This window comes from Mugil cephalus, chromosome 13, assembly GCF_022458985.1.
Source record: "Mugil cephalus isolate CIBA_MC_2020 chromosome 13, CIBA_Mcephalus_1.1, whole genome shotgun sequence".
Lineage (NCBI taxonomy): Eukaryota > Metazoa > Chordata > Actinopteri > Mugiliformes > Mugilidae > Mugil > Mugil cephalus.
This window is the reverse complement of record NC_061782.1, coordinates 71,914-91,988: the sequence shown is the minus strand read 5'-3', so window position 1 is coordinate 91,988 and position 20,075 is coordinate 71,914. Positions and strand designations below refer to the sequence as shown.

General features: G+C 50.9%; 3 protein-coding genes across 4 annotated transcripts in view; all 3 read left to right on the top strand.

Annotated features, from left to right (window-relative positions):
• The first annotated feature begins 842 nt into the window (after nucleotides 1-842).
• Nucleotides 843-7,910, top strand: LOC125019101 (zinc finger protein 135). 2 transcript variants are annotated; one of them, XM_047603613.1, is made up of 3 exons: nucleotides 843-1,005; nucleotides 4,564-5,207; nucleotides 5,789-7,910. In XM_047603613.1, the coding sequence occupies exons 2-3, from the start codon at nucleotides 4,609-4,611 to the stop codon at nucleotides 6,633-6,635; spliced, it is 1,446 nt and encodes a 481-aa protein (XP_047459569.1). In that variant the 5' UTR covers nucleotides 843-1,005; nucleotides 4,564-4,608; the 3' UTR covers nucleotides 6,636-7,910. The 2 variants fall into 2 exon arrangements, with proteins under 2 accessions (XP_047459569.1, XP_047459568.1); XM_047603612.1 differs by lacking the exon at nucleotides 843-1,005 and adding an exon at nucleotides 3,149-3,281.
• Nucleotides 7,911-8,249: 339 nt separating this feature from the next.
• On the top strand, nucleotides 8,250-12,794 carry prkn (parkin RBR E3 ubiquitin protein ligase). The gene is made up of 9 exons (XM_047603302.1): nucleotides 8,250-8,322; nucleotides 8,566-8,729; nucleotides 8,803-9,243; nucleotides 9,748-9,831; nucleotides 10,358-10,473; nucleotides 11,584-11,720; nucleotides 11,817-11,878; nucleotides 11,967-12,315; nucleotides 12,435-12,794. The coding sequence occupies exons 1-9, from the start codon at nucleotides 8,316-8,318 to the stop codon at nucleotides 12,536-12,538; spliced, it is 1,464 nt and encodes a 487-aa protein (XP_047459258.1). The 5' UTR covers nucleotides 8,250-8,315; the 3' UTR covers nucleotides 12,539-12,794.
• An 820-nt stretch (nucleotides 12,795-13,614) lies between these two features.
• ubr2 (ubiquitin protein ligase E3 component n-recognin 2) overlaps nucleotides 13,615-20,075 on the top strand; it is a 34,641-nt gene continuing 28,180 nt past the window's right edge. Inside the window, 10 exon segments of the mRNA XM_047602687.1 lie at nucleotides 13,615-13,763; nucleotides 16,764-17,050; nucleotides 17,814-17,892; nucleotides 18,252-18,359; nucleotides 18,448-18,578; nucleotides 18,658-18,796; nucleotides 18,919-18,981; nucleotides 19,191-19,311; nucleotides 19,386-19,493; nucleotides 19,623-19,711. Coding sequence (XP_047458643.1) covers nucleotides 13,680-13,763; nucleotides 16,764-17,050; nucleotides 17,814-17,892; nucleotides 18,252-18,359; nucleotides 18,448-18,578; nucleotides 18,658-18,796; nucleotides 18,919-18,981; nucleotides 19,191-19,311; nucleotides 19,386-19,493; nucleotides 19,623-19,711 — 1,209 coding nt within the window. The 5' untranslated portion in view covers nucleotides 13,615-13,679.

The following is a 20,075-nucleotide window of genomic DNA, read 5'->3' as shown; positions in this document are numbered from 1 at the left end:
ATGCTCATAGTGCTTACAGTTGTATGCATTATTCATTCCACCACACAGTCTCACTATGGTGATGGTGAACTACCTCAGGACGACCGCTTTACCTCCTGAGCTACTGTTACCAGCAAACTATACGCACTCCTAACTCCTAACTCCTGACCCCTGACCCCTGACCCCTAACCCTAACCCTAACCCTGAACCCTAACCCTAACCCTATACGCACCCCTGACCCCTAACCCTACGCACCCCTAACTCCTAACCCTAACCCTACGCACCCCTAACTCCTAACCCTAACCCCTAACCCTAACCCTATACGCACCCCTGACCCTAACCCTAACCCTATACGCACCCCTAACTCCTAACCCTAACCTTGACCCCTGACCCCTAACCCTAACCCTATACGCACCCCTGACCCTATACGCACCCCTAACTCCTAACCCTAACCCTGACCCCTAACCCTAACCCCCTAACCCTAACTCCTAACCCTCTCACACCATGATCAATAGTGTCAAACACTTTTTAAATCAATTAAATCCCTATTGTGCAGTTATTACACAATATATTGTTTATTTATTGTGAAGCTAATATGTAGCTAATAGAGATAAAGCTAACACGTAGTTATTAGACATGAAGCTAGCATGAAGCTAACAGACACGAAGAAACGTGTGGCTAATAGATAGAAAGCCAACGGACATGAAACGAACATGAATTAATCTTTTTATTGCAAAAACTCTTCCTGACGCTTTTCGACACAGCGAAATTACGCGTCATTCGAGGCAAAGAGGCTGCGCTGGAGTTCAGCCAATCACAGAGCAGACAGAGCGCACTTCCGCCTCTGCGCTGCAGCGTCAGGTTCACTGTACGTGGAGCCGCTCCGCCGCGTCTCTGCCGCCGCTCCGCCGCGTCTCCGCCGCCGCTCTGCCGCTCCGGTTGGGAAGTGAGAGAGGTGCGGCAGAGAGCTGCAAGATCCGCGTCCAACACCGAACCGGGACCAGTGGAACCGTTCCGGCTTGAATCGTAAGTGCGTTTGTGAGATTCGACGGTGCCGGGGGTGGGAGGACGGCGTGGGGGGGGGGGGGTAACCGCTCCACTGCCCTTCATCATCATCTTCATCATCTCCATCCTCTGATCGAATATTGAACATTTCTCAATCCATTTATAAACATTTATAGAAACTAATCATACATTTTCAAAATATTTCAAAAATATTCTAATGATTGTGAACATCATTATTATTATTATTTTATTCTCCTACTTTTATTTAATTTTATTTATTTTTTCTAACTATTTCAAATTAAAGTTATCACATCAAAATCATATTACTCCAGGTCATAAAAATGCTCTGGAAGCTGCTGAAATTGAAAAGATTGAAAGCAAAACTCTTGGTAAACGAACACATTCCCTGGCCGCTTTATTAGGTACAAGGTTCAGCTTTAGTTTCTAATATATGACAATACATGACTACTTATTCAAACTGTGTTTTCATGTAGTGGGACTATTTATTTAAGACCTGTTTTTATATTTTTAGTTTTCTGCTGATGTTACAACAGTTTCATTCACAGGTTCAATTTAAAGTTTTTCCATGTATCTATTGTCACGTGTTCCTAATATTTAGAACTTGTAGTCAGAGGCCTGCATTAAATAAAAGAAACACTTTCGGGTGTGAGTCTAGCTTCAGACATCTTCTAAACAATATCCATCTCATCCAAACATTTATCATTTACATTCTCTCCCTCTAATTCGCCACCTGGCCAATAAAGCTCCTCCTCTCTAGTCTGTGGGCGGAGCTCCTCCAGCTTTGATCCAATAAGAAGCTTCTCCAGTGTCTCCAGGTTTCTTCCATCCAGTGTTTTTAGTTCAGATCTTGTGTTGATGATGTCAGAGTCTGAGTCTCCAGCTCATCCCAAACATTCTCTCTGGGTTCAGGTCTGGACTCTGGTCTGGTCTCATGCTCCCTGAACCTCTTTCACTATCTGAGCCCCATGAATCCTGGTGGTGTCGTCTTGGAATATGGAAGAAATGGATAGAAAGATGGTTCTCCACTGCACTTCCAGATTTTAATACATTTCTTAAGCCAGTTTCAGTAGTTTCTAGATGTTTCTTCTGCTTGATGCAGCCAATGATTTGACCCTTCTCCACCAGACTAACATCTCCTCCACCAGACTAACATCTCCTCCTCCACCAGACTAACATCTCCTCCTCCACCAGACTAACATCTCCTCCACCAGACTAACATCTCCTCCTCCACCAGACTAACATCTCCTCCACCAGACTAACATCTCCTCCTCCTCCAGACTAACATCTTCTCCACCAGACTAACATCTCCTCCTCCACCAGACTAACATCTCCTCCACCAGACTAACATCTCCTCCTCCACCAGACTAACATCTCCTCCTCCACCAGACTAACATCTCCTCCACCAGACTAACATCTCCTCCAGACTAACATCTCCTCCTCCAGACTAACATCTCCTCCACCAGACTAACATCTCCTCCTCCACCAGACTAAGCTCTCCTCCAGACTAACATCTCCTCCTCCACCAGACTAACATCTCCTCCTCCAGAATAACATCATCTCCTCCTCCAGACTAACATCTCCTCCACCAGACTAACATCTCCTCCAGACTAACATCTCCTCCTCCAGACTAACATCTCCTCCTAGTACTAGTCATCTCCTCACAGACTAACTCTTCCTCCGACTAATCTCCTCCTCCGACTGACATACTCCCAGAACTAAACATTCTCCTCTCACACCAGATTAAACATTCCTTCCTTCCACCAGTCTAAGCTCTCCTCTCAGAATAACATCATCTCCTCCACCAGACTAACATCTCTCTCCAGACTAACATCTCCTCCACCAGACTAACATCTCCTCCTCCAGACTAACATCTCCTCCTCCTCCAGACTAACATCTCCTCCACCAGACTAACATCTCCTCCTCCAGACTAACATCTCCTCCTCCAGACTAACATCTCCTCCTCCAGACTAACATCTCCTCCAGACTAACATCTCCTCCACCACCAGACTAACATCTCCTCCACCAGACTAACATCTCCTCCACCAGACTAAAAGTCTCCTACTACTATTCGTAGGTCAGGTCACTGTATTTTACTTTTTAATACTTTTATGTTTCTGTCACATTTCCTGCTTTTATTCTGAAGCCCCGCCCTCTTCAGCCATTTAATCTCCTCCCATGATGCTTTGCGCCCCGCTCCGCTGCTTCCTGTTTATTGTGACCGTGTCCGCCGCCGGTGGATTTGACATTTAACGCCGCTCCTCCGCCTCCAAAGCTCGGTGAGTACCGGCTCCAGACCCGGTTTAGCTCCAGAACCGGACGGCGAAGTTTCCCCTTTTATTTCCACAAAATAAGTTTCGGGAAGAGAAAATCCCTCCTCTGCTTCCTCATCACAGACAGCGCCGGAACTCCACTCGGAAAAACACCGTTTTAAACGTTCTCGTTTTACAAACGACATCAGATAGTTTTAAAACAAATTGAGACATTTTTCGAAATAAATACTCGTGTAGATAAATTCGGCTTCGAGACATGCGGACATTGAGCAGTGGCAGTGGCTAAATGTGAGCTTTAATAATGGATGCGAAGCGAGCAGCCGCCCTGCGCTGGTCATTCACAGTCAAATAATCACGGACATAATGAAAAGAAACCTGATATTTTTGTCTCTGTTAAATGCAAATAAGACGCGGGTCCGTGTATTTAAGCATTCGAGGCGCTGCGACCGGACAACGAGTCGTTTAAAACCGAAGTGTCCCGGTAGCGACGGACCGGCCGGGACTCTCTAAAAACCTTCGATTTATGAATGGAGTTCGGTAACGCGACGTGAACCCGTCAAACGGGACGGAGATGGAGGTCAGAGGTCATCCTGATCAGCTGCAGATCCTGTAATGACACAGTTAGCATGCTGGCTAGTTAGCATTTGCGCCCCCCGCAGTACCGCCTTGTTCCAGCAGTTGGAGTCCGGTCTGATCTCAGAAGAACCAGAACCAGGACAGAACCCTAGCACCTAGAAGAACCAGAACAAGAACCATTGCACCTAGTAGAATGAGAACAGAACCAGAAACCTTGCACCTAGAACCAGAACAGAACCAGAACAGAACCAGAACCATGTGTAGGTGGCTGAGAAAAGACAGAGAGGAGGAGCTACATAAACATCCAGAATCTCCCCCCAGCAGCCTAGACCTGGACTTAGATGTAGACCTCCCCCCCAGCAGCCTAGACCTGGACTCAGATGTAGACCTCCCTCCAGCAGCCTAGACCTGGACTTAGATGTAGACCTCCCCCCCAGCAGCCTAGACCTGGACTTAGATGTAGACCTCCCCCCCAGCAGCCTAGACCTGGACTTAGATGTAGACCTCCCTCCAGCAGCCTAGACCTGGACTTAGATGTAGACCTCCCCCCAGCAGCCTAGACCTGGACTTAGATGTAGACCTCCCTCCAGCAGCCTGGACCTAGATGCCCCCTAGTGTTTGAGTCTTGAGTTGGGTCAGGGTTTGTCGGTAGAGGTCTGTTGGTGTTGGTGTGGTGATACCATGATGATGAATCTACTTCCTCTCTCCTCAGCTCCTCAGAAGCTCTTCTCTCGTCTCCTGGCTTCAGCCAATCAGAATGGAGGACTCGGAGGCGGAGCTGGCGGTGTCAGAGTCGGACACCCTGGGTGCCGACTTCATCACGGTGGAGCTGGACACGCAGCCCATCGAGTACGTGGTAAAGTGGGCGGAGGTGGGCTCAAAATTCACTATCTCCTGTGTGAAGAAGGACTCGGACGACCCGTCGGACCTGACCGGACCCGAGCAGCTGAAGATTGAGACGGACGAGGCCTTCTTTGCGCCCTACGAGGAGGTGTATCCCTGCGAGGTGATGGAGCAGAGCGTGGAGATTAAAACAGACTCGGACGAGGATGAGGACGACGGCGAGGAAGACCAGGAGGTGCTGGTGGAGGCCGGGAGCAGCCACCTGGACGGGGAGGCTGACTCGGACCAGGCCGACTTTGAGCTGGATGAGCGTCAGTATCGCTGCAGCTACTGTGGGAAGTGCTACAGCCACGCCTCCAGCCTGTACCGGCACCAGCAGACCCACACTGGGAAGACGTCCTCCGCCTCCTCCACCACCACAACCACCCCGCCATCCAAGAGGACGCTGGAGCCCTCCCACCAGGACGCCCGCTACACCTGCCCCCACTGTGGCATGAGCTTCAAAGGCAGCAGGTACTAAACCCAAGGTGACACAAGTGACGTCTAGGACTAGGAGACTGGTGACGCCTAGGACTAGGAGACTGGACTAGAGGACTGGTGACACCTGGGACTAGGGAACTGTACTAGGAGACTGGTGAGGCCTAGGACTAGGAGACTGGTGACACCTTGGACTAGGGGACTGGTGACACCTAGCACCAGGTGACTGTTGATGCCTAGGTCTAGGAGACTGGACTAGGAAGGACGAAGGACTGGATGGGACGTACCTAGCACCAGGTGACTGTTGATGCCTAGGTCTAGGAGACTGGACCAGGAGACTGGTGACGCCTAGCACCAGGAGACTGGTGACGCCTAGGACTAGGGGATTGGAGTAGGAGGACGCCTAGGACTAGGAGATGTGCGCTAGTAGGGGATAGCGTGTAGGAGGGACGCCTGGGGGGTAGCGACTAGGGGACTGGAAGGGACCGGTGTAACGCTGGATCTAGCTAAGGCGGTGACTGTTTTTTCTTAGGTTTGTGATAGAACCCAGGGGGTTTATTGTGCATCTGTCTCTGAGTGTCTAACCAGGTCTTGTCTTGTTCGTCTTGATCGCTCAGGATGCTGGGGAGTCACCTTCGGCTGCACGGGAAGCGTCGTATCCACCCCTGCAACATCTGTGGCAAGGAGTTCAACCACAGCTCCAGCCTGTCCCGCCACCGCCTCATCCACAAGAAGGGCAAAGGGATCCCCAAGGAGGTGGCCCTCAGCCCCAACATGACCGCCCTGCGCCACGCCCTCAAGACCGGTGGCAAGAACAGAAAGACCAAGAGGCAGCAGGGGGCGGCGGCCATGGCTCCGAGTCCGGCCAGTGATAAGTTCTACGCCTGTCCTCAGTGTGACATGAGCTTCAGGACGTCCACCCAGTTGTCCAAGCACCAGGTGTCCCACGTCAAGGAGCTGCTGGACAACTACACCCCCGGCAAGGAAAACCTGAGCGAGACCTCGTCCGACCTCAAGATCCGACTCAAGCTCTGCTCCCGAGATAAACCCAACTTCTACACCCTCTGCAAGAAGAACCGCCGCCGCCGGGGGGGACGCGCAGCCAAACGGGGCATCTCTGAGGAGGAAGGGGGCGGGGCAGGAGGAGGAGCCGGTCGCCATGGCTGCAGCCAATGCGGGAAGAGGTTCAGCCACGCCTCCAGCCTGGCGCGACACCAGCAGACCCACAGGGCGGAGGGCGGGCATCACCAGAAACCACTTCACTCCAAGACTGGACTCCCCACCGCCAGAACCAAGACCTACACCTGCGCTGCCTGCAACAAGACCTTCATGCACTCATCTAGCTTCTCTCGCCACAAGAAGGCGCACCTGGAGGAGGAGCAACGGGTGCACGCCGCCGCCGGCAAGCGCCGTAAGAGACCCGTCCTGGACGAGACAGCCCCCCTGGAGTCAGACTCCGAGTGACAGGCTGGAGTTGGACCTGTCCTGGACTGGTTCCTGACCTGTTCTGGACTGGTCCTGAACTGGTTCTGGTTCTGGTTCTGGTTCTGGACTGGTTCTGGTTCATCCTTATATGGTCAGGGGAGCTCCACCCACAGTCACGTCCATATTTGGTCCCAGCTGACTGTTAGCTGCTCTATGATTGGACGGATTCAAAGTGTTTCCAGCTGCCCAGCCCCCTTGCCTGTTTGTTTCTTCATATTTCCCATCATCCCCAGGACTTGTCCATCAGAGCAGAGCATCATGGGAAACTGTGTGATCTCTCAACAGGAAGTGACTCTGAGTTCAAATGTGACCAGTAAATCAATGAAGAAGAAACGAATCCGCTGACGTTGGCTTTCATCGTTTAGTTCCAAATTAATTCATTAAATTAATCATTTAACCGTCAGCTGATCTGATCTGGACCTAAATTGTTTCTGGACCAGAACTCAGAGGTGTTCTGTTTCTTTCTGTTCTCCTTCACTTCCGGTTTTATTTCTGGTTTCTGTGTTTTAGTTCCAGGCCCCGCCCATTTCCTCCCCGACGGATTCTGATAGGTGGAAGTTCTTATTTGGCGCCATGTTCTGATTGGTTGTGTTGTAACTTTGATATTTTTTTAAAAGGTTCAGTGCAGACTTGCCTGAGGACTATGGCCTGTAGCCGGTCGGCCATGTTTGTAGTCCTGGTTGTCGTGGAGGCGGTGGGGTGGTGTTGGTGGAGCTCCAGGGGAAACTGCACTACTTATTTATGAATCTGGAACAATGTTGTAATATATAAATATAAATGTATTTAAATGTCATCACGGAAAAAAAACACACAAAAAAACCCTAACCGAGAGGCTGGGACGCTTGTTACCGTAGCAGCAGCACTGTCCCTTCATCCTTCATCCTTTCACCGCCACCATCATCATCATCGTCATCATCATCATCATCATCATCAGGCACGAAGACGTCCAGATTTTCAAAGTTAAAGCCTCGAAATTAGTTTATTAAAACACGTTAAAGTCTGACTGAAAAACCACGAAGAAGAAGAGTCGTTAGATTTGAGTTTAACCCCCCCCCCCCCCCCCCATGTTGGTGGCAGGTGTCCTCGTTCCCTCCTCAGCAGAGTTAAGCGTGTCCTGGTCCTGGTTCTGGTTCTGGTTCCAGTGAAGCTTCAGCTGCAGGTAGAAGCTCTGTCGTCGTTGTATCGTGTTTGCAGATAGAAAATAAACCAGTGACATGTTTGTCTCATTTTGTAATAAACATTTGAAAGACTTGATTCATGTGTTTGAGTCTGTTGGGGGTCGGGGGGCAAATAACATAATATAATATAAAATCCCTGGAATTCCTGTTTACACTTTAGTCACTTTCCCTCATTAGATGAGATTAGAGATTAGATACAGGTCCAGAGCAACTAAATGCAGATGATCACCCTCCAGAAGAACAGGTGAGACCATATAAGATCAGATCAGATGATACTTTATTAATCTCCACCGGGGAAATTCAGACACAATGACTGGTTGACCTACTATGAACATAAACCCATCAGAATATACGGTCAATGATACAGATACAATTCCGGGGGCGCTTCGTGGTGACGTCATTACGTTCCGTACGTAACCACTACAGTCCCACAATGCACCGCGGCCCGCAGACTGTAAACACATGAAGGACGCGGAGACGAATGATCCGTGAGTTCTCCCCAGATTTCAGCTGTTCGTCATTTAAATCTTTAAATCTTCATGCGCCGATTTCATCGGGGATCTGAAACTGTCTTAAAAATGTTGCATCACTTAACAAACTCTTACTAAAGTCAAGGCGACGTTAATTTTGCTAACGTGTCAATGGAGTTTGGTGTGACGCTTTCTCAGATTCCTCATAGCAACGATAATAAACTAGACTCAGTTTGTTCAACTTTATTCGGTCGCCTACAGTGTTTGTGCGCTACAACCTGGGGCCCGGCGTGGCCGTGGAGCTGCAGGAGGAGGCGAGCGTGGCTGAGCTGAAGGAGGTGGTGGGGAGTCAGCAGGGGGTCCGACCAGACCGGCTCCGGGTTCTGTTCGCTGGGAGGGAGCTGCAGAGCACCTCCACGCTGCAGGTGAGGTCAGAGGTCAAAGATGACTGGGGTCATTACCACGGTCTCCACTAACTCCTCCTCCTCCTCCTCTCAGGGCTGCGACCTCCCAGAGCAGAGCACCATACATGTCCTCCTCCATTCTGGCTCCTCGTCCAACCACCGCTTTCTCCTGCAGGAGGAGAACAGTCTGAGCAGGTTAAACACCAGCTCCTCTGGCCTGGCTGAGATCCTGGAGGAGAGCACAGGACAGGGAGGTGGAGGAGGTGAAGTGGAAGGAAGAGGAGGTGGAGGAGCCAAAGGAGTCGGAGGAGTTGAAGGAGGTGGAGGAGTCGGAGGAGGTGGAGAAGGTGGAGGAGGTGGAGGAGTCGAAGGAGGTGGAGGAGGTGGAGAAGGTGGAGGAGTCGAAGGAGGTGGAGGAGGTGGAGGTGGCTACAGTCGTTTCTTCGTCTTCTGTAAAAGTTGTAAATTGATCCGACCTGGAAAACTACGAGTTCGCTGCAGAAAATGTCACGAGACGACGATGACGCTGAGCAGAGTGAGTATTACAGTACTGCAACAGTAATACTACTGATACTACAGTACTGCAACAGTAATACTACTGATACTACAGTCGCCATTACTGATATACAGTATGACGTAAACTACTGATATCAGTACTGCAATAGTAACACTACTGATACTACAGTACTGCAACAGTAATACTACTGATACTACAGTACTGCAACAGTACACGTACTCAGTACTGCCCGTAGTACTACTGTATGTCTGCATAGTAACACTACTGATACTACAGTACTGCAACAGTAACACTACTGATACTACAGTACTGCAACAGTAATACTACTGATACTACAGTACTGCAATAGTAACACTACTGATACTACAGTACTGCAACAGTAACACTACTGATACTACAGTACTGCAACAGTAACACTACTGATACTACAGTACTGCAATAGTAACACTACTGATACTACAGTAGTGTAGTATATGTGTAGTATATGTGTACTACTACAGTACCATGTCCTCTGTCTTCCAGGGTCCGTCTTGCTGGGACGACGTCCTCCATCCTGGTCGTATCCGTGGCGTCTGTCAGTCAGACGGTTGTCAAGGCAACGAAGCGGTAAGCAGTGATCACACAGGTTCCATGTGTCTCAGTCCGTGCGTTTAAATGCACGTGATAAAAACGAGTTATTACCTTAATCGGACTCTAACAGCAGAATTTAAGTTCATGTGAACACGTTACTACGATTAAAGTCAGAGTCTCATTATTATTGAGACGCCCAGATAATGAGACTGAATCTGAGTTTTCATCGGATGATGCGTGTGTTCATGCTCCACCACCGCGCTGGCGCGTGACCCCGGAACAAACACGTCCAAGAAGCCGATCACAGAAGAAGAAGAAGAAGAAGAAGAGCAACGGAGCCGTCTGAGCGACAGCGCGGATTAACGTATTAACGTGGTATTAACCCGCTGAAAAGACACGTGTCGCCCCCTAGTGTGGAGGAGGAGAACAGTTATTAGATTTTCTCCGCTGCATGTAAACTGGGACAAGGACGTAGTCAGGAAGTAGAGTTTAGAGCAAAGCTCCATTAAACTCATGTAAACGCTCTGAGTGTGTCAGTGTCTTTTTGTCCTCTGTGTCTCAGGAGTTCTACATGAAGTGTGCGTCCCATCCAACAGCGGAGAACGACCTCTCTGTGGCCCTGGACCTCATATTGACTAACACCAGGAGGGTCCCATGCATCGCCTGCACAGACATCATGTAACACACACCTGGAGACACACACACCTGGACACACACACACACACCTGGAGACACACATACCTGGACACACACACACACCTGGACACACACACACACCTGGACACACACACACACCTGGAGACACACACACCTGGAGACACACACACCTGGACACACACAGACACCTGGACACACACACCTGGACACACACACCTGGAGACACACACACCTGGACACACACACACCTGGACACACACAGACACCTGGACACACACACACCTGGACACACACACACACCTGGACACACACACACCTGGAGACACACACACCTGGACACACACAGACACCTGGACACACACAGACACCTGGACACACACACACACCTGGACACACACACCTGGACACACACACACCTGGACACACACAACTGCCACAGACACCTGGACACACACACACACCTGGACACACACCTGGACACACACCTGGACTCACACCTGGACACACAACTGGACACACACACCTGGACACACACACTGACACACCCTGGACCACACACACTGACACACCTGGACACACACACACCTGGACACACACAGACCTGGACACACACAGACACCTGGACACACACACCTGGACACATACACACCTGGACACACACACACCTGGACACACACACACCTGGACACACACACACCTGGACACACACACACTGACACACACACACCTGGACACACACACCTGGACACACACAGACACCTGGACACACACACACCTGGACACACACACACCTGGACACACACACACCTGGACACACACAGACACCTGGACACACACACACCTGGACACACACACACCTGGACACACACAGACACCTGAACACACACAGACACCTGGACACACACACACCTGGACACACACACACCTGGACACACACCTGGACACACACAGACCTGGACACATACACACTTGGACACACACAGACCTGGACACACACACACACCTGGACACATACACACCAAGACACACACAGACACCTGAACACACACACACCTGGACACACACGCACCTGGACACACACAGACAGGACTACACTGAGGACATCTGTCCCCCTGTCCCCTGTCCTCTCAGGCCGGTGGTCCTGGTATTCCAGTGTCCAGAGCGTCATGTGATATGTCTCGACTGTTTCCATGGTTACTGTCAGACTCGACTCAACGACAGACAGTTTGTCCATCATCCTGAGATCGGATACTCGCTGCCCTGTCCAGGTGTGTCCCTGTGTCATGTGACCTGTGGTCATGTGACATTTTGATCATGTGACCTGTGGTCATGTGACATTTTGATCATGTGACCTGTGTCTCCAGTGGGCTGTGAGGAGTCTCTGATCAAAGAGCTTCATCACTTCAGGATTCTGGGAGAGGACCAGGTGAGTCAGGTGATCATCAGATGATCATCAGGAAGTTACTGGGAAAACAGTAATTTACCCAGAATGCCCCTCTGTCTCCGCCCCTCAGTATGGACGCTACCTGCACTACGGGGCGGAGGAGTGTCTGCTGACCATTGGAGGGCTGATGTGTCCATCACCTGGGTGTGGGGCGGGGCTTCTTCCATCTGACGGCAGCAGGAGGGTGGAGTGTGACACACACCTGGGCTGTGGCTTTGTCTTCTGCAGGGATTGTAGGCGGAGCTACCACCAGGGGGCGTGTCAGATGGCGCCGGCCCCACCCACTGGCGAAGACTCACAGGGCTTCCTGGTGGGGGGAGAGGCGTCTCTCAGGGGGAGGTGGGATCAAGCGTCGCTGCTCTTCATCCAGGAGTCGACCAAACGCTGCCCCCAGTGTTCGGTTCCTGTGGAGAGAAACGGTAACGTCCAGCCTGGAAGGAGCCTGTTTCATGCCTGTTTCATGCCTGTTTCAGGCCTGTTTCATGCCTGTTTCATGCCTGTTTCAGGCTAACGCGTGTGTCTGTCTCCCCCTGCAGGCGCGTGTGCATGCACATGCAGTGTCCTCGGTGTGGAGCTGAGTGGTGCTGGGTCTGTGGAGTGGCCTGGAACAGGGAGTGTATGGGAGACCACTGGTTCGGATAAAGATCTGTGACATCAATGTTACTGTTATTATTATTATTGTTATTATTATTATTAATGCTGTGTTTTATAGATTCTATTAAAGGCAGAAAAAAGTTTTTCTTGTTTTAAACTAGTGCTGTCAAAGGATTAAAACCATTGTAATCAGATTAATCTCAGGGTTGCTGTGGATTAATTTAGATGAATTCATGTTTAATCTCTATTGATGGCGTTTCATTGTTTATGAGCAAACATGTTCATTAAACACCTTCAAAAACTTTTTTGTGTCTCTTTTGTCCCTGTCGCCCCTGTTGCTACGGAGACAAACTAACTTGTTGACATTGTCCAACCAGAGGAGAGCTGACGCTTCTTATTGAGAACAGTGTCTCCCAGTGAACAGTGGCTGCAGGAGTGGACACATATTAGCAGCAGCATTGGCAGCTTGTCTTTGTCCTGGTTTGTCCTGGTTTGTCTTGGTTTGTCCTGGTTTGTCTCCAGCTGTTAGCCGCGGTGGCAGATCTACTACACACTACTACACACTAACACACTACTAATCCAAGGGACACAAAACCACAATCCAAGATGGTGGCGCATGGGTGCAACAGCTCCTCCCTTTCAGTTTTCCTTGTTGTTTGTTTGTGCTTTCAGTGTACATACATAACCCTAACTTTCTGCCAAAACCAAAGGATTTTAAACGATCACAATGAAAACTGTGTCCCTCACTCACCAGCACACAGGTGCTAATGCTAATGCTAATACCTTTATTTCTAGTCGGAGCTGCTTTTACCCCATCAGCCCTCATGGACCCTGAGGTCCTCCAGTACTGGGCTTTTAACTGGTCCCAAGGTTAGAACTGCCAAGCATCGGCCCTAGCCTGTGGAACAGCAGACCTCAGAACCTTAGAACCTCAGTCCTTCCGGGTCTCAGGACCTTAGAACCTCAGAAGAGAGACGACGATAGACGATAAACTGGATTTAGTTGCTCTGGACCTGAACAAGTGGAATGACAATCTAATCTAATCTAATCTAATCTAATCTAATCTAATCTAATCTAATGTAATAAAATTTCCATCTTTGACCAGAAACTAAACAAGCCACGCCCCCAATCTACCTGACTTCCGGTTCCGGGTTCTTCTTGCTCCACCTATAGAGCAGAGGGAGCAAAGATGGCGGCGGCCGAGTCCGACTCAGATCATCCGTCCGCTCTCAGCTCACAGTTCCTGGACTTCTCCCCCCAAGACACCGCGACGGTAAGACGGAGTTCAGACCGAGACCGAGACCGAGACCGAGACCGAGACCGAGACCGAGACTGAGATAGACTTTAATGATCCAGCTCGGCTCATGTTAGAGCTAAGGCTAGGGCTAATGCTAATGCTAGCCACTCTGAGCCGAGAAAAACATCTGAACGTCAGGTAAAAGCTGCCGGAACCAGCTGGTGTCAGTCCGGGCTTCCTCCCACTGTGTAACCGGAGAATAACCGGCACGTCTCCGGCTATGTAACCGGTTATTCCCTGGCTCTTTAACCGGACAATAACCGGTTAAAGAGCCGGAGGATAACCGGTGAGGTCAGGTGTTTTGGACTCAGATTGACTTTAATGTTCCAGAAAGGAAATAACTTGGTCTCAGTAGCGTAGTTACACATGGAACAAACACTCTGAAGATTCACAAGTAAATGTAAAGATAAAATAAAGTCATGTCTGGTAAAATCAAATAGAAAATAGTTTAAACAAAAACATGTGAACAAATGTAGACGTAGAGATGGAAGAATGTACAGTTAATGTGTAATAATGAACATCAACACAATGAAGTTATGTTGTTGTCCAGCTGGACACAGTTTGGTCTGAATGAGTCCTGGAGCTGGATCAGTCTGTCCCTCTATAATCTGGTGAAATGGATGGGAGAGAGTAGTTTGTCCAGTGTCCTCCTGTCCAGTGTAGACAGACTCCAGTACCCGGCTGCACACATTGAAAGACCTGAGAGTCTATCCGGTCTCCTTGTCCACTGCATCAGTGTTGTCCCTCCAGTACAGTCTGTTGTCCACATGGACATGGTCCACTACTTCCACCTCCAGGCCCTGGATTGTGTCCTCTTCTTGGTTTGTCTTCAACAAAGTCTCTGATCAGTGTCGTGTCCTCCACCTCACGTCCATCACTAATACACCAACACTGTCATCAGAGACGGCTCAGATCTGCACCGAAGTGTTGCAGAGGCTCCGCGTTAATGCACCCCCCCTTATAGACCTGCACCCCCCCTCATAGACCTGCACCCCCCCTTATAGACCTGCACCCCCCTTATAGACCTGCACAGACCTGCACCCCCCCTTATAGACCTGCACCCCCCCTCATAGACCTGCACCCCCCCTCATAGACCTGCACCCCCCCTTATAGACCTGCACAGACCTGCACCCCCCCTTATAGACCTGCACCCCCCCTCATAGACCTGCACCCCCCTTATAGACCTGCACAGACCTGCACCCCCCCTTATAGACCTGCACCCCCCCTTATAGACCTGCACACCCCTTATAGACCTGCACCTCCCTTATAGACCTGCACAGACCTGCACCCCCCCTTATAGACCTGCACCCCCCCTTATAGACCTGCACACCCCTTATAGACCTGCACCCCCCCTTATAGACCTGCACACCCCTTATAGACCTGCACCCCCCCTTATAGAGCTGCACACCCCTTATAGACCTGCACAGACCTGCACCCCCCCTCATAGACCTGCACACCCCTTATAGACCTGCACAGACCTGCACCCCCCCTCATAGACCTGCACCCCCCCTTATAGACCTGCACAGACCTGCACCCCCCCTTATAGACCTGCCCCCCCCCCTTATAGACCTGCACAGACCTGCACCCCCCCTTATAGACCTGCACACCCCTTATAGACCTGCACAGACCTGCACCCCCCCTTTATAGGACCTGCACCCCCCCTTATAGACCTGCCCCCCCCCTTATAGACCTGCACAGACCTGCACCCCCCCTTATAGACCTGCACAGACCTGCACCCCCCCTTATAGACCTGCACCCCCCCTCATAGACCTGCACCCCCCCTTATAGACCTGCACAGACCTGCACCCCCCCTTATAGACCTGCACCCCCCTTATAGACCTGCACAGACCTGCACCCCCCCTTATAGACCTGCACCCCCCCTTATAGACCTGCCCCCCCCCTTATAGACCTGCACAGACCTGCACCCCCCCTTATAGACCTGCACAGACCTGCACCCCCCCTTATAGACCTGCACCCCCCTCATAGACCTGCACCCCCCTTATAGACCTGCACAGACCTGCACCCCCCCTTATAGACCTGCACCCCCCTTATAGACCTGCACAGACCTGCACCCCCCCTTATAGACCTGCACCCCCCCTTATAGACCTGCACACCCCTTATAGACCTGCACAGACCTGCACCCCCCCTCATAGACCTGCACCCCCCCTTATAGACCTGCACAGACCTGCACCCCCCCTTATAGACCTGCACAGACCTTATAGACCTGCACAGACCTGCACCCCCCCTCATAGACCTGCACCCCCCCTTATAGACCTGCACCCCCCCTTATAGACCTGCACAGACCTGCACCCCCCCTTATAGACCTGCACAGACCTCATGGCGTCTGTGACGTCCTCCTCCCCAGAAATACAACTAGAGCTGTGACTGGTCGTCTTGGTAACGTGTGTTTCCGGCTGCTTCTCCATCTCCACCATTTTCTAAATGATTGTTTTGGTGGAAGACGGAAAAGTTAACTGAAGACGTTCATAGGACTTGTCTTCCCCCAGTTATAAAGATGGTCAGATGGAACGAAACGGACTGAGCCAGACTGGTGAGTGCAGGTTTCACGCCGGTGGACAAAGACTTCGTACGTCAGGTCTTTACGTGTCCATGTGCAGAAGCATATTAGCGGCTTAATGGACAAAGTGTCTTTAAACAATCAGTGATAAAGTGATACTGCACTCAATTGTTGCATCATCCTCAAAACTGAAAGAATGTCAAAGATGTCAGAGACCATCAGGTGAGCGGACACACCTGGAGACACACCTGGAGACACACCTGGAGACACACCTGGAGACACACCTGGAGACACACCTGGAGACAGCAGTCGGTGACCCAGTGATGAGGGTTGTGTTCAAAGAGTTGTTGTCCATAGTCAGCTGTTGTTCAGGTTCCCTCTCCCTCTCTCCCTCCTTCTCCTCTTTCTCCTCCTCTTCCTCTCCCTCCTGTTTTTCCTCTCCTCCTCCTCCTCCTTAGCGGTGGCTGGCGGCGGCCGACCTGCAGCAGGAAGTGTACCACCACCTGGCGGCGTATGTACCCAGAATCCTTTGCCTGGGTCCAGGCGTGGGTAGTAGCATCAGGGAGGAGCAGAGGGAGGAGCAGAGGGAGGAGCTGGCCTGTCAGCTGCTCCTCTTGGCCCCACTGGAGTGGCTCCTTCTTGGGGAGGAGCCAGCGTCTGGCCTGGCCCTCCTCCAGGAGAACAACCGTCCATCTGCGCTGTGTGGCCACGTCTTCAAGGTGGGAGAGCCCACCTACTCCTGCAGGTAGGTTAGCCCCACGTTAGCCTCACCTGTGCTGGTATGTTAGCCTCACGTTAGCCTCACCTGTACTGGTACGTTAGCCTCATGTTAGCCTCACCTGTGCTGGTATGTTAGCCTCACCTGTGCTGGTAGGTTAGCCTCACATTAGCCTCACCTGTGCTGGTATGTTAGCCTAACGTTAGCCTCACCTGTGCTGGTATGTCAGCCTAACGTTAGCCTCACCTGTGCTAGTACGTTAGCCTCACATTAGCCTCACCTGTGCTGGTACGTTAGCCTCACGTTAGCTGCCCTTGTGTTGGTACGTTAGCCTCACGTTAGCCTCACCTGTGCAGGTACGTTAGCCTCACGTTAGCCTCACCTGTGCAGGTACGTTAGCCTCACGTTAGCCTCACCTGTGCTGGTATATTAGCCTAACGTTAGCCTCACCTGTGCTGGTATGTTAGCCTCATGTTAGCCTCACCTGTGCTGGTACGTTAGCCTCACGTTAGCCTCACCTGTGCTGGTACGTTAGCCTCACGTTAGCTGCCCTTGTGTTGGTACGTTAGCCTCACGTTAGCCTCACCTGTGCAGGTACGTTAGCCTCACGTTAGCCTCACCTGTGCTGGTATGTTAGCCTCATGTTAGCCTCACCTGTGCTGGTACGTTAGCCTCACGTTAGCCTCACCTGTGCTGGTACGTTAGCCTAACGTTAGCCTCACCTGTGCAGGTACGTTAGCCTCACGTTAGCCTCACCTGTGCAGGTAGCATTAACTCTGTCTGTGTCCAGGGAGTGTGCTGCAGACCCGACATGTGTCCTGTGTATGAAGTGTTTCCTGGACAGCGTCCACAAGGAGCACCGCTACCGGGTAAGGACTGTAGGACTTACTGGCTCTGTGAGGACCACAACCTTCACACACACACAGACACACACAGGCCCCTCCTCTCAGAGTTTTTATACTGCTCTGTGAGGACCGTCTCAGTCATCTGCAGCTGACAAGAGGAACGTTGAGCCTGGCCACAAAAAGTCTCCTCCACCTGGATGTAGCTCATAGTCCAGCGCCTCCTGGTGGATCATTAGTTCAACAGGTTCTTTAAGACCAACTCATCCATGGAGTTTTTCTTCCATGTTTGCAGATGACAACACGGTTCATGGGGCTCAAATAGTGAAAGAGTGGTTCAGGGAGGACCTTTTATTTGGTATTCATTGTGTTAATGTTTGTTGTAGATGACGACTTCAGGAGGAGGAGGTTTCTGTGACTGTGGAGATGCTGAAGCTTGGAAGAAAAGTCCTTCCTGTCAGAAACACACAGCAGCACAGAGACAATCTGAGGAGGTGAGACACCGTCTCTCTGTCCCTCTGCCTGTGTCTCATCATTAGCATTAGCATGGATTAGCTCCCTCTGTTCTCCTCCTCCCTCCAGGACCCTGTTGCCCAGCTACCAGCTGACCTGGTTGCCCGTGGTTACAGCATCTTCTCCATCCTCCTGAAATATGCCGTGGACCTGCTGACCTGGGACCAGGAGGACAAGCTGCCCCCAGGACTGGAGCCCCCGTAAGAACAACACGACAACAAGAACACACAACAATAGAACGCATGTGTCCTACATGTCCTACATGTCCTCTGTGTGCAGGGACAAAGGAGACACCTACTACTGCATGCTGTTCAATGACGAGGTCCACACGTACGAGCAGGTCATCTACACACTGCGCAACGCTGTCCACTGCAGCCAGAAGGAGGCAGTGAGCTTCGCCACCACCGTGGACCGAGACGTGAGTATACTGCAGTACTACTGCCATAATACTACTACAGTACTACTATAGTACTACTGAATAATGTGTTGTGTTGACGTGTCTGTGTGTGTGTGTGTGTGTGTGTGTGTGTGTGTGTGCAGGGCAGGAAGTCAGTGCGTTATGGGGACCTCCAGTTCTGTGAACAGGCCAAGTCTGTCATTGTGGTGAGTTCTGACCTCGTCTCTGAATCCTGCTCACACAGATAATATATATGTGTATTTATATACATATATTATCTCTAGTACAACTGACACTGACTGTTCTGTGTGTCTGTGTTGGACCTGGTCGTCCCCCTCTGGACCCGGTCGTCCCCCTCTGGACCCGGTCGTCCCCCTCTGGACCCGGTCGTCCCCCTCTGGACCCGGTCTTCCAGAGTAACACCGGCCGCCACTCGAAGCCTCTCAGGGTCCAGGTGATGCACTCGTCTGTCGTGGCCCACCAGTGTTTTGCTCTGAAGGCTTTGAGCTGGATGGGTCAGATCATCCAGTACTCTGGTACGTCTGGACTCCAGTTCCCACAATGCCCCTGTGTCCTCCACCTGCTGCTACTGACTGTGTCCCTGTTTCAGACGGGCTCAGGAGGATCCTGTGTCAGGTGGGTCTGCAGAAAGGTCCAGAAGGAGAGAACTCGTCTCTGGTCGACCGACTCATGCTGAACGACTCCAAGATGTGGAAAGGTTATTATTAATTATTATTATTAATTGGTATCATTAATAATCATTCTAATCAACTAATTCATATTATTATTATTGACTAGTTCTTCTGTACGTTCTGACGTTCTGACGTTCTACTGTCTGTGTCTAAAGGAGCGAGGAACATCTACCACCAGCTGCTCATGAACAGTCTCCTCATGGACCTCAAGTATAAGAAGGTCTTTGCCATTCAGTTCGCCAAGGTAACACACCTGATAACTACACACCTGGTGACTACACACACACACCTGATGACTACACACACACACCTGGTGACTACACACACACACCTGGTGACTACACAAACACACCTGGTGACTACACACACACACCTGGTGACTACACACACACACCTGGTGACTACACACAACACACCTGGTGACTACACACACACACACCTGATAACTACACACCTGATGACTACACACACACACCTGGTGACTACACAAACACACCTGGTGACTACACACACACACACCTGGTGACTACACACCTGGTGACTACACACACACACACACCTGGTGACTACACACACACACACCTGGTGACTACACACCTGATAACTAC

Excerpts from the sequence above, each read along its gene's own strand:
- LOC125019101 (XM_047603613.1), top strand. The coding sequence starts at position 4,609 with ATGGAGGACTCGGAGGCGGAGCTGGCGGTGTCAGAGTCGGACACCCTG. Across the intron at positions 5,208-5,788 it reads ATGAGCTTCAAAGGCAGCAG|GATGCTGGGGAGTCACCTTC; the intron begins GTACTAAACCCA and ends TTGATCGCTCAG.
- prkn (XM_047603302.1), top strand. Across the intron at positions 11,721-11,816 it reads ATACTCGCTGCCCTGTCCAG|TGGGCTGTGAGGAGTCTCTG; the intron begins GTGTGTCCCTGT and ends CTGTGTCTCCAG. Across the intron at positions 12,316-12,434 it reads GGTTCCTGTGGAGAGAAACG|GCGTGTGCATGCACATGCAG; the intron begins GTAACGTCCAGC and ends CCCCCTGCAGGC.